This window comes from Stegodyphus dumicola, chromosome 3, assembly GCF_044657685.1.
Source record: "Stegodyphus dumicola isolate Sdum_Otavi_A_Nest chromosome 3, ASM4465768v1".
In the NCBI taxonomy this organism is placed as follows: domain Eukaryota; kingdom Metazoa; phylum Arthropoda; class Arachnida; order Araneae; family Eresidae; genus Stegodyphus; species Stegodyphus dumicola.
The window spans coordinates 47,942,232-47,955,672 of record NC_140770.1 but is presented as its reverse complement, the minus strand read 5'-3'; the positions used below and the strand labels follow the sequence as shown (position 1 = coordinate 47,955,672).

The 13,441-nt window shown below is 33.9% G+C and overlaps 1 protein-coding gene across 4 annotated transcripts; it reads left to right on the top strand.

Moving 5' to 3' along the window:
- Nucleotides 1-7,361: 7,361 nt before the first annotated feature.
- On the top strand, nucleotides 7,362-13,160 carry LOC146997981 (uncharacterized). 4 transcript variants are annotated; one of them, XR_015040187.1, is made up of 4 exons: nucleotides 7,362-7,492; nucleotides 8,572-8,681; nucleotides 10,758-10,793; nucleotides 12,935-13,160. XR_015040187.1 is itself a non-coding variant. In XM_085812854.1 (4 exons), exons 1-3 carry the CDS (start codon nucleotides 7,409-7,411, stop codon nucleotides 10,776-10,778), a joined length of 219 nt encoding a protein of 72 aa, XP_085668980.1. In that variant the 5' UTR covers nucleotides 7,387-7,408; the 3' UTR covers nucleotides 10,779-10,793; nucleotides 12,935-13,160. The 4 variants fall into 4 exon arrangements, 2 of the variants coding, with proteins under 2 accessions (XP_085668980.1, XP_085668978.1); XM_085812854.1 differs by having other exon boundaries at nucleotides 7,387-7,496; XR_015040188.1 differs by lacking the exon at nucleotides 10,758-10,793.
- Nucleotides 13,161-13,441: the final 281 nt, after the last annotated feature.

Below are 13,441 nucleotides of genomic sequence, written 5' to 3'. Positions count from 1 at the left end.
ATTTGTGTTTTATTCTTATCGTCATTCTAAATGAAAGCTGAAGATTTTTGGAGGGGAAAAAAAACGAATGACTTGGAGGGGGGAGTAACTAACCAGTGAATAAACTAAAAAATCAGTTAGTACTTACAAATTACAAGAAGATGTTTCTTCTTTCACAGCACAGAGTGATCTGAAGTGAAACTTGGAGTTCAAATAGATAAGCAAGAATCCCTTCCCGAAACAATTTTGACATGTCTGGTTTTGTGGATCAAGTCGGCTGGGGAAAAACTGTAAGAGCTGAAAAAAATTTCTAGATGATAAAAAAAAAACTTTTTGTTAATTTTTATCATGTCTTTAGACATGATAAAAATTAACTACCTCCCCCTTTTGTCTGGGAATGTTGTCTCACACTTTCTAAAAATAGACCATCACTCCTTTCTAAAGAATAGAATTCCAAGAATGAGTCCTGGTTTGTTTTTTCGAATGGGTGAGACATCCTTCCCAGACAAACAGAGGGGACAGTTAATTTTTATCATGTCTATAAGACATAATAAAAATTAACAAAAAGTTTTTTTTTTTTTTTTTTTTTTTTTTTTTTTTTTTTTTTCAGAGCTGTGAGAAATTTTTTCCCAGCCGACTCGATGGACAAGATACCATTTTTTAAGAATGGACTCTCGTTTACCTATTTAAGCTTTCCAAGTTTCGTTTCAGATGAGTCCGTGCTGCGGATACTGTTCTCCTGAAGATCTTTCAATAATACCACTTTCTCGGATAAAATTCATCACCATTAGAGAAATTCCTCGTTTTTATGATCTTTCGGGTAATACTCATTTCCATTTTCGTCTCGTGCATATCGGATGTAATTCGTCTCTGGCTTTTCCCGAATTCTATCCTGTATATAATATTCTTTTTCAATGCTGGATTTAGGATAAATCTCTCCTCCCCTCGCATTGACAGCATAGGTTTTTACATTTACATCCAATGAATTTAACGGGTGTTCTCCTCCATTGTTTAATTTAGGATAAAACTCGTCTCCGGAATTGGATTTGGCGTACCAACGAGGAAGCGCTATATATTCATGACCCCGATATTCCACAGCGTAATATTCATTTCCATGCTCGTCTTTCGCAAAAATAGGTCGATTGTCATTATCGAAATAATACAGCTCCTGTTTAGGTTTTTTAGGATCTTTTGGATATCGTTCTTTTCCAAATTCATCTATGGTGTAAACCAAAACCATGTTTTTTTCCTTTACCGATCTTGATATTTACATGAGTCACCTCCCTAAAAACGATTATCCAGTTATCTTTTGATACATCTTTCGAATCCAGTCTTCAATCGATTGGCCCGTCGTTTTGAGATGTTCGGAATTATGAACGGTCAAATAAGCCATGTAAGCAGCTAGACCAAACGTGAGGACTAATAAAAATAAAAAGATGAGCCGGTTCGTTAAGAGGGTGACTGCGACTAGGATGATGCTGATATAAACCGTAGAGTAAAACAATATGCCTTGACCTAAATAACGATCCATTTTTTTTCTACTTTATTCCATTTGAATCAACGAGTCAGCCGAGACCGGATAGTCATCGGTCGTGACGGGCTTTTCGGTCATTTCACCCGTGTACAACAACGTCATGTCAGGATCGGGGAGGGCTTTTAATTTTCGGTCTTCCCAGTAAGCTGAACGAGGATGCGTGACGAGAATTCTAAAAAACAATTTCATGTCGCGCTCGGTCCAAATTTCATAGACTGAGGTAAGGAGGGGGATACCTTCGGGATGCTGCGTCGCATCAAAAACAGCTTCTCGTCCATCTATTTTATATCACGCTCCATGTTCCGGTATAATACGACTCAGCTCTTGAACTTCAAGTCGAAGGGTTAATCCAGCCGGTAAAATCCCTTCATAGGCTTCTTCTTTGGGTACGCATACGTGATACCCGTACGGAGTGGCTCGAATTCCTTCTGTGGAGGAAGAAGGACAAAAGACAAAAGGTTGACGCCAATTACAAGTGGCGTATAATACGGAATCGGGAATAAATCGTCCCGATCGTATGCGATGGCCTTCACGACACGTTTCGGGAACACTATAAGTCGAAGCCTGTTTCACAAATCGCTGCGACCAAAATTTCAAACCTTGCCGTCGAACGCATTTCTTTCGAATTTTTCCCTTTTCGAAAAGACACATGTGAGGAGAAGTGGGTAAATAAATAGCCGTTTTCAATTGTTTGAGGAATGGGTACGGCGTGCAGTCGGGATGAGAACAAATATTATAGCCGGGAATATAAACTTCTTCGTTGGTTTCGTCACAAGAGGCACGAGGTTCATGATCAAGAGTCGTCCAGGGCCGAATCCAATTCGCAACGATCGATAAATGATCGAATTTAAACACATCGAGATGCCGATACTGAAACGCGCCGGGGATGCGCGGTCGACATTCATTTCCGTCAAAATATGTTTGAGGAGGACACGTTTGAATTTCCCTCCGAGCGCAATCAAAATATCGATCGCTCGTATCGCCTATCGCGAGTTTTGACGATGACGACTTATCCTCACAAGCCCATTCAACCGTATATTGATCCGACACTCGATAGCCTGGTTCTAGAACCGTACGTTTTCGGGTTGGATCACACGTGTAAGCTACAGCTCGATCCAAGGATGTTGAAAATGGATAGGACGGGAGATGTTTCGTATACTCGTGAGCGGGAACGACAGTTTCTTTTGAGCTCGGTTGAACATTTTCACAGAAAAGAGGCGGTTGACATGTTTGGGACGTTTCGTCGTACACCATCGGTAAATGGAATAAGGCATCGCCGGTCCATGTGTCCCAGGAAAGAGGACAGGATATAGTGTCGCGAACCATTCCGTTTTCACAAATCGCGTAACCCGGAGAGTACAGAAAAGATCCTTTTTGGACGATGGGGAGAGGTCGTTGCGTATTATCGGGAAATCCTTCGCAGAGATCAGACACGCATCGCCGATAATGTGTCGAATATTTTTCTCCGGGCGAACATCGAATCATTTTCGGTCGATGGCCACGACACTCGATATACGTCACCTCGTCAATCGGAAAATGTTGACCGTCTTCACAGTAAGATACGAAATGTTTTCGCGAAGTGCAAGCGTCGTAGTAGAAAAATGTCTTGGGCGGACATGCGATTCGAATCGGTTGTTCGTTCTGGCATTCGTAATAAAAACGTCGATTGGTTGGATCGGGTAAAACCGATCCGTCATGCTGATCGATGCAGGGATTGACAGGAATGCAGGTAGAAGGAGAATGTTCTTCTTGACACATGAGCACGTCTAGAACACGACCGTGCCGACATCGATAATAATAATACATCATGGACTTTTCGCGGGGTACAAAACTCTGCGATCGTAATAAAAACAGGTAGAGGTTTTTCCCCGTTGCGGGGAGCTGAGTATCATCGGGCTGTCCAAAACATTCATCTTTTTCCCAAATCCGTCCTTCCGCGAAATAATATTCGAGTGGGAGAGGAAACGTCCATGTTTTTCCCGTGGAGGTGTGAAACGAAACCTCGTTGTCGGTTGAGGTCTCGATCTGATATTGGAAACGCGTCGTTGTCGTCGGAGGAGAAGAAGGAACTTTCGGGGACGGGACCGAAAAATTATAGAAATACAAGTAGCAGTAGTATAAACCCAAAACGAATAAGAGTATGACGAGCATCCAGCCTTTATTCATAAACGAGATGTGCCAATTATGGAAAGAGCAAAAAATTCCGAAAAAGGACGCAGCAGCGTGTTGTTCCAAACCGAATTATCGACATTTTTTAAAACAAGATCGCGCGTTGGATGAAATGCCGGCTCTGTATCGCGAATGTTTATCCTGTCAACAAAAAAGAAAGATCTTGGCGCGATAAAAAAGTAAGTCAGAATGGATTCGTATCGTCTAACCCGACGTTATTTTCGTCAATTGCAACGGCTTCACTTCCTCTCGCAAATGCGGCAACGCGATTGGTATCATCATATCGTCATCCAATACGTGATGGATCCCCAAAAAGGACGCCATTTCACACTTTTTCATCCGGCTATGGATACCCATACAGAAGAGTCGCTGGTCTTCTTTGGAAAACGTCGCTTGTTTCTTACGTTTATGTTGAAACGGATCGTTCACCAAGGTTTGAATGCCGAACAACGGTTACAACCGAACGCGTTATTACCTCTCAAATCGCTCGACGATCCCGTCTATGAAACACAACGCAAGGCTATTCAAAATATTTGGGAGGTCGATGCTCATTGGTATACTACGGAGAATAAAAACGATATTGCCGTGAAGAATACGGCTCCTTTCATCAAAACCGAACCTCAAGCTCTGTAATTTAAAATATCCATCGGATGGGTTAGATGATTCGGATACGACACGATTTCAATCGTATGAGGCCATTTTAGCATGTATTTATAATGTAAAAGATCGTGCCGCTTCAGCGTATCGAGCCGGATAGCTGAAATATAGGTTTTTTCATCGTTGGTTTTCTCGTACAAATAACAAATACCTTGATCGACGAACACGTAAACGTCTTGAGGAAACAGTTGCAGAAGCGACTTGTCCTTGGAAAAGTGTCGAATCACAGTATAATGAGAACTCGTAGGGATCGGAACCGGTTCTAATTTATAAAGGAGGAAAGAAAGAAAAATGATACACCCGAGCGCGATCATTCTATGCATTGTATTTCTAGTGACTCTCTTGAATCTTTTTTATAAACCCGATCTCCGGATGCCTTCTATTCCTCCCTCATCATCATTAGCCTTACCAGAAATTTCAACCGAGACGTATTGCCCTTTCCAAATCTTTCAGTGTCCCGATAGCCATTGCGATTGTTCTCAGCTCTGTGAAACAAATCCCACGTTTTACGAAAAACTCACTCTTTCTGATAAAACATGGAATCATCTCGAACCGGGTACTTATTGTATTCCCCAAGGAATCCGGACCGCTTGTCTTTCTTCCTCGGAAATTCCTATTTTTTCGGCCTCGGGATGGCTCTGTGCTCCTCGTTCCTCTTTCACCCATCCCTGTCAACATCCAGAAGCCCGTGATCCTTCTCTCAATGTTTTAATAGATCGTCGAACCCAACAACCCGCTCAAGAAGTAGCCGATTATTACGAAACGTTAGAAGATGGATCGTTCCGATACCAATGTCAATGCCATTCTTTAGATCGACGAGGTAATCGAATGATTCAAACATCTCCGTGGGTCTGTTCTGTCGATTACTGCGTTCGAGATTTGTGGAACGTGCCCGGACTAGGATGGGACGCCGAACGACACGTCTGTGAATGTGGACCCTACGTGCATCGAGTTCTGAGCGATCTATCTTCCCCCTGTGTTTTGGAATATACACACATAGACGAAAAGCATAGGTTAACGGGAAAACGAGAATGTATGACCGACCAATCTGTTGAATTCCGACCGATTTATTGTCCAGAGAATCAGTCGGTGTTACGGTTCACAAAACGGGTCTTGCGAGGCAACACAGCGTACGATTATGTCATTGTACATGGAACAAGTGTTCCTAAAATTTCGAGAGGTCAAGAATGACATCTCATTTCAAACGAATCGAGAAAAATTTTCAAACGGACCAAGAATTGAGTCGGTTTGAAAAGGAAGACGAAAGCCCCAAAGAGGAAGGATGGTCGAAGAGACAAACGTTCGCCATTCATTTACTACTGGTAACGGCGGGTCCTACGATTCTTTTTGCTTTACTGGGCAACGTATTGAAGATTCATTATTATGTCGTCTGTTTAATTCTATTATTTTACTTTGGAGCTCTGGCCTACTTGATACGATACCGATTTCAGTGGCTATTGCAAGCTTTTAAAGAAAGCCAGAAATATATTCGTTGAATATGGGACTTGAAGAGTGGATTATATAAGAAAAACTTTGAAAAAAAATGAAGAGGGAGAAGAGGAATAAAAAAGGAAGAAGCAATAACCCAGGCAGCACGTCTCCAAAAATATACGTATAATTTTGGTGAAATAAGGGTATGGTATTTTTTGCACGTTACTTTTACAAAATTTATACGAATGAAAAAGGCTGAAGTTACTGTTGACTCTTGATCGTTATTTTCCACACGTTATTTTTACGAAAATTATACGAATCCGAATGTACTGATAAAACTACCGCCATGATGGTATATTTTATTCGTCACTTTTACGCATATTATACGAATTCGAATGTTCTGAAAGAAACTACTGCCTTTATGGTATATTTCATTCGTCACTTTTACGGATATTATACGAAGTCTAAAAAGATTAAAAATGAAGTTTATTAATTCAAAATATTTAGTGTATTTCTGGCATTTCACTTTGTTTTCTTTGTCCACGAACATGAAAAAAGGGGCATTCATATATGAGGCTAAAATTTTTCTATAAATTTTATAATGTGAGCTTAATCTTTACGTGCATTTTTGCAAAAAATTATATTTTCTTAATTCAAACATCTTCAAAATAACTTATTTATTTTCTTATATCAAATTTGTTATTATTATTCATATCAACACTTACATTAATTTACACAATTTAATTTCTTTTATGAAAATCCTATTACCCATTTAACTGGAATAAGCTGTATATTCAATTTGTGTACTTACTGAGTTTGGTACAATACTCGCCTTATTTTATTTAGCAAATGTGGGCAATTAAATTGGAATAAGATTAGCAAATCTTTCATGTCGAAGAAAAGAATAATAAATACAGCAGAAGATGCTCGAAAACGTTTAACTTCTTGAACAATAGTTTAATGTAGACCAAAGGATCATTAAATATAATCAAAGATATACTAATATTTTTATTTAATAATAATAATAATAACTCTACGAAATTGCAAGCTGAATCCTGATATTTTACATATATTTCAGTTCCTTTAATCTTTGTTATAAAAATCATATGAGGCTAATTTTTTTTAATTTTGTTTAATGTACGGAAAAAATGATATAGCGATTTTAATAATTTTTATATGAGGAAAAAATTAATAAATAATGTAAAAAAATAATTATATTATATTTTATATTTTTCCTGAAACAGTTAAAGACATTCTTAATATGGAGATCTACAGAATAAGTACAAGGGTCCAGTTAAATGAACTCAAAATTTGCATAGTTAATTTTACGCTAACTTATAAAAATTAACCGGATTTACGATTATACACTGAGCATGCGCATACACAGACATTTCTATTTTTCGTAGAAAAATTTAATTATTACCTTAATACAGAGATGCTGTGAATATAAATTTATATAATGCAAAAGTAAGTTTATTTCATATGCTAATTTAGAGGCTTTCTTAATATGTTTAATTCTAAAGAAAAAAAAAGCATTGCAATTCTTGTTCACTGACCAATGGCAAAGCAGACACTTTCTACTTCCGGTTGTGGCGGGATATTTGTGAAGTCAGCACTCGGCAATGGCGGTCGAAAAGAATGGTAAAGTCGCAAAGAATGCTGTTTGTTCGTGGATTGGCATTTGTGACTGAATCCATCGAAGTTACTAATTATTTGAAGAAAGTAAGTGAGTATTTTATATTTTCAGTGTTTAATACTCGTACTTTCTTCACCTATATAAAATTTTATAAATAGCGTCTGTGTAGTAAATGTGATTTTCCATGTGTTGTTCTTTTGTGTACGTGTCTAATGATTCATTTTCAGGATTTGGTACTGTTAAATTTTGCACTAGTCTGTTTCTTACTGTTTGTGTCACTCCTTTTTGTATGTGTCTCACCTTTTTATAGTTATATTATTTTTACTCAAACGTTTTAATATTTATCTTAAAGCATACTGTAATTAAGCAGGAAATAGCTTTTAATGGAAAAAGAAAGGCAATATTAACATGACTAATTGTTCAGAAATCTGTTATGGAAATGTTATCTACCTTATGCCAAAAAATAAAGCATGTAACTTCCATTTATTTATGAAATTCAAAATTTTTTATTTGCTTAGTGTTTTCCCTAAAAATAATTTAATTTCTTATTTTTGAATTTAGTTTTATAAATTTGCTTTAATATATAATCTTTAACTCAAAGATATTGTGCTATTAAAAAAGGAAATTTTATGCCATAGAAACACAGGTACTTTGTTCCAAATCTGTGTTCATTTTTTTTTATATATATATACTGAATTTTTATGCACTTGTAATTACTGAAATATATCCTTTCATGAATAATAAGTAAGTCCTAAGTCCTTTCATGAATGCATTTCTTTTTTGTTCGTTTGATTTTGTTGTTTTAGAAGATCTGCCATAGTTAAAGAAAGAAAATAAAGTAAGAATGCTTTACTTTCAGTTTTGAATAAATTTATTACTATTTACTGCAGCTTCAAGTTTCTCTAAACATAATTTTCGAAGTCAAAACTTGATAGTTATGTTGATTATTAGACTTGCATGAAAAAATTTATTGAAAAATTAGTATTTGATCTAAAATACCTTAAATTGTTTAAATTATATTTTACTAAATCATGTATTTTGATATAACTAGATAGTTAAAAAAATTAAAATTGTAAATGTGCAAAAATGCTTATATAAAACCAAGAAATTGTTTATATTTTTGTTGCTTTTTCCCTTGTAAATTAATTGTATATATATATTACAGTCTGGGGAGTCAGCACGCTGCTGAATTGTAGTAAACAAGACGTCCAATCTACTAGACCATCAAAGATGCAGATTTGGATTTTCTATTTCATAGTTATTGAAATCATAATGGTATGTTTGTTTAAATTAGTACTGTTGATGAATGTGATAAAAATAAATTCTGATAAGCTAAGAAATGATTTATTTTCTATTAATTATGAACTGTAAATAATGTAACCAATTTTCTTCATAGTATTTACTAAACATTTTTTTTAAAAAAAGAGGTAGTCTTATTTATACAATTCTTGCAGAGATACCAAGAAATAAATTATTTCAGGAATTTTCAGTCAGTATATCTTGATGTGTAAAATCGTGTTGTTCAATGCCATATTACTTTTTCACAGGAAAGTAATTTTATTGATCTAACATCTGCATAAATCAAACTTTTTTAAGAATGATTACAGTTTCTAACTTAAAATTTTCAGATTTAGAAAATGTATGTTTAATGTAGCATTAGTTTTCCATGGAATAGAAAAGGTTTTCAAAATGTTCAGTTGTTAGAGGGAAATAATATAAATGAGATTGTCCTGATACAGTTTCAGCTGGAAATGAAACTGAATTTTCGGATAGTGAAGATTTCATTTAAGAATTCTAATAAAACTGATTAATGTAAATCCTCTGCATTTAAGAATTCTAATAAAACTGATTAATGTAAATCCTATGATTCATGTAGGTATTCTTCTGTTATCAGGACCAGATTCAGAAATGTGTGTTTATATGCATGCATTTTTAAATGTAGGTGCTCATGTGTGCATGTGTATATTCTTTATGTATGTATGTGTATACTTATACACATACATGCATATACACATGCTTACGTATCTACAGTGGAACACATGCTTACATATCTACAGTGGAGATATGAGTTTAATTCGTTCCAGCATTCAACTGGTATAGCGAATTTCTCGTATCTAGAAACAAGCTTCCCCATTGAAAATAATGGAAATTCAGTTAACCCGTTCCACACCCCAAAAAATATCAACATTTTAATATTAAGTCAATTTTTCCTAATAAATAACACTGGTAAATAATATAACAATAGTTTAACTTTGTTACCAACATTTTAACTCCTTCTCATTAATCCACACCAACAACAGCTTCTCAACATCTAGGAGTATTTTTATGGTGCTTGGAAGCAACAATAATTCCTTTGGCTACATCAGGTTTCTTAATTTCTTCCTGCTTCTTCAGAATAGTATAGATTTTCGATGTTGAAAGGCCGCAAGTCTTCGCCAATTCCGTCACCATGATTATGTTTATCTATGATTTCTTTCTAGATATCGACGGCCATGGCCTCCTTATTTTTCTTTGCAGCACTATCTGAGGCAACAAGCTTCTTGCGAGGCATCTTGAAATAATTATTTTCACGTTAAATGTCAAAACAATTAACTTACAAGTGTACAAACACGTATATAAAAGAGCACTGAGTGATCTGACGAGGGGATTGCCCGAGTTGAGCCGAATAGGGAAATGGTGCCATCCATACTAACAGCCTGGTTCATTGCTCGTTACTCAAATTAATGCTCATATTTCGCTCATACTTTCCTCGTATCTCGAGGTTTCATTGTACATTTCTGAATCCCGTTCTAATAACAGAGGAGTACCTTTGCCAGTATTGCAACAGAGCTAGAATGAATTGTGTTAAATACGTGGAAAATGCATGCTTAAAGTACTGTTATTTTCTAAAAATATTCTGTATGTTTTTTTTTTACAAGAAGAAAAAATAGCTGAAAGCTGTTAATTTACTCGTATTTATTAGTCCAAAGGGGCTTTGTCCCTAAAGAACTATTGTTTTTGTTTTGCATTGGTTCACTATAAATATCTGTTTCACTTTTCAAACTGTTCCTACCAAATGTTAGAGTCCCTAGTGTGGGATTAATACTCTCTATCTTAGTGCCCTCTATAACCTATGTTAGGGTTAACCTGTATAACCTACAAGGATTGCCAGTTTAGGCGAGATATCTAGGTAGTCATCATAATACGTACCTTTTTATTATTTTAAAATTAAATTGAAAGTAATAAACTAGTTTTCAAGAATGGAGTTAAACTAGATTTGCATTCAACTCTGGTTTATTGTGTTAATGATGTTTTGCTGTAACAAATATGAATTTTTTGTTTAAGTATAATAATTTAAAATATTTTTTCTAGAGAATGAAGTACTGCCACTAAGGTAAAGCTTGCAAGGTAATTTTCTATTCTACATTAACTCAATCTTTATGTCCTGTTACAGATATATTGGCAGAAATAATGAAAACCTGACATTCAAAAAGAAAAATAATAACATTGAATGTAGTATATTAGATGGTTAACTGTGGTTTGGCAGCTCATTAATAATCTTACACATATTGAGTACGAATAACTTTGACAATTACCGGTATTTTCAATAGTATAAAATTAGGCAAGAAAGCAGCTTTAGTTTAGCACTGATTTTAAATACAACTCTCTTACCAATATTGGTTTGACGAAGGTAAAATATAATTGAATTTAATAAGTTGGAAATACTGTCTGTCTTTCCATGAGTTAAAAAATAATTTCAAATAAAATTTCTTTTTTCAGTTTTTCATGTTATTTGTTTAATGTTATTGTAATCTGATTTATCATATTTAGTCACATATTCCATCCCTCTTTGCACTATAGTATATAATTCAAAGGACTTATCAGTTTCAGCAATATTTTTTTTTTTTTTTTACCAGTATACATTTTTACCATAACTCTGTTTCTAAATCATATCCTGAAAAATTAAGGAGTAAAGTACACAAAGAAGGAAAATATGCAAGTAAATAATGGCATTTAGTGTTGTTTATGTGTCTAATATTTGTACTAGATTGTAAAAGTTATAAAATTCTATTAGCTTTTTTAAATTATTCTTTTTTAAATTGAGATGCTTCTTTGCACCCAAATGGTTAAAGCCCTAGTATGACTTTGGTACTTTGATTTAACTTCTATTCCTAATAAATAATCCAGCTGCATACAGTTTACTCAATTTCTGCCATGTGTAAGGTAAACAGTATTAGGTTTTTTTAAGTATATCTTTTACAACTATTCCATCAGTTAGATTTCTTTCATATTTTGCCTTAATTGAGAATTAATGCTAATTAAGAATTTATTAAAGTTAATATGTTAAGTTTTTGTGTGTATAATTCATTTTAAGTATGTGCAAGCAAATGCATACATTAACAGTTACGTAGAATTATGTTTCGGGTATCAAATTCAGAAATTTTGGGGCTGTTTTTAGAAGATTTATTAATGATTTATACTATATTAATATTGGTAAAAAAATTCTGTGGCTTTTATATGAGAGTATATATTTTAAAATAGCTGCATGATATGGTAGAGGTAAAAAGCTTTATGTGGATCATAAATTAATATTATGTGGCAATTTTTCATTTATTTAATAAAGAAAATATTCAATCCACAATTAAAATTTTTTCACTGGATTATTTGCATACAAAGTTTGCAGCAAATATTTCCTGCAACAGAAGTGACAATTTTTATTTTGCCAAGACAGGAAATTTAGTTAGTGAAAGCAGTAACCCTATTTTGAGATGTTAAACAGGAAGGCAAATTTTTGAATTTAAATTGATTTTTGAAGGAAGACTTCATTTAGTCTTGCTATCATTCTACGTGACTCTTAACTTTTTTATGGTATTTATAATTTTATTGTTATTCAGCTTTGTTTGCTTAGAATGCACATGAATGTAGACTTGAAATATTTTATATTGCAAACTGAGATGCCATTGTTATCATAATTAAAGATTTTTACTCTGATTTTGGAGGAATTTACTGATAATACTTTTGATTGTGTATTGGTTTCTAGTTTATTGAAATGTGTAAAATAGCCTGTTAATGCATATACGTATGTTAATGACATGTATATGTTTGAAGTATTCTGTTATATGTATATAGTGTTGTGATTAGTTTTCTGCTTACTCTTTATTTAAGAAAAAGTTATCTGTAAGAAAGCGAATATTCTTTACTATATGTAGCAGTAAAATTGAAAAGGCTAATGCAATATAATTAATACAAAATTAAGTTTTTTCTCATGTACTTAAATACAAACATAGCCATTAAAGACTTTCTCAACCTTGCAGTTCTAAACAAATCTTAAGTAATTTTTACTTGAAATTATAGCCATTGTGTAAGGTATATAATTGAAGCTTACTGTGTGATAGTATGAAATTAAATTTTTAATTACTGAAATGTAAATTTTTAAACATGAAATACTCAGTGCATTTTATATGCATTTTTTAATACTTCAACTATATTTAAAAACTGAAAACATCTGAAGTGTGAAATTATTACAAATTTTTCTTTTTCTTGTTTAGGAGCTGTTCTCAAAACATTGGGTGACAAAGAATTCACTTTTACAAAAATTGAGCAGGATATTAGAGACAGCGAACTATAGAACAAATATGGCGAAGCTGCATGAAGTCTATGTTGAATTTTATTATTGAAAAAAAATATGCTCTTCAGATTTAATGTTAGTTTTTATTGTTTAACAGTAATTGCAGTTTTCGAATACCTGTAAAATAAACCTAATTCTTAAATTAATTTCATGTGTATTTCTTTTGCAACTATTACAGTTCATAATACTTCAAATAACTTGAAATTTTATACTTGTTAATTTATGTGGGATATGTTCATAATAATTTTATAATTTAAATAACTCATTGTTATCATATGAGCATAATCTAAAATGCACAGCATTTGACAACAAATTAATAAAAAATTAGCCAACTTCTAATTGCTTTCTTTTGTCCAGTTGCCTCTTTTTAAATCATTTAATACCATAAAGCTATTTGATGAAAAAAAAATAACTGGTATGTGCACAT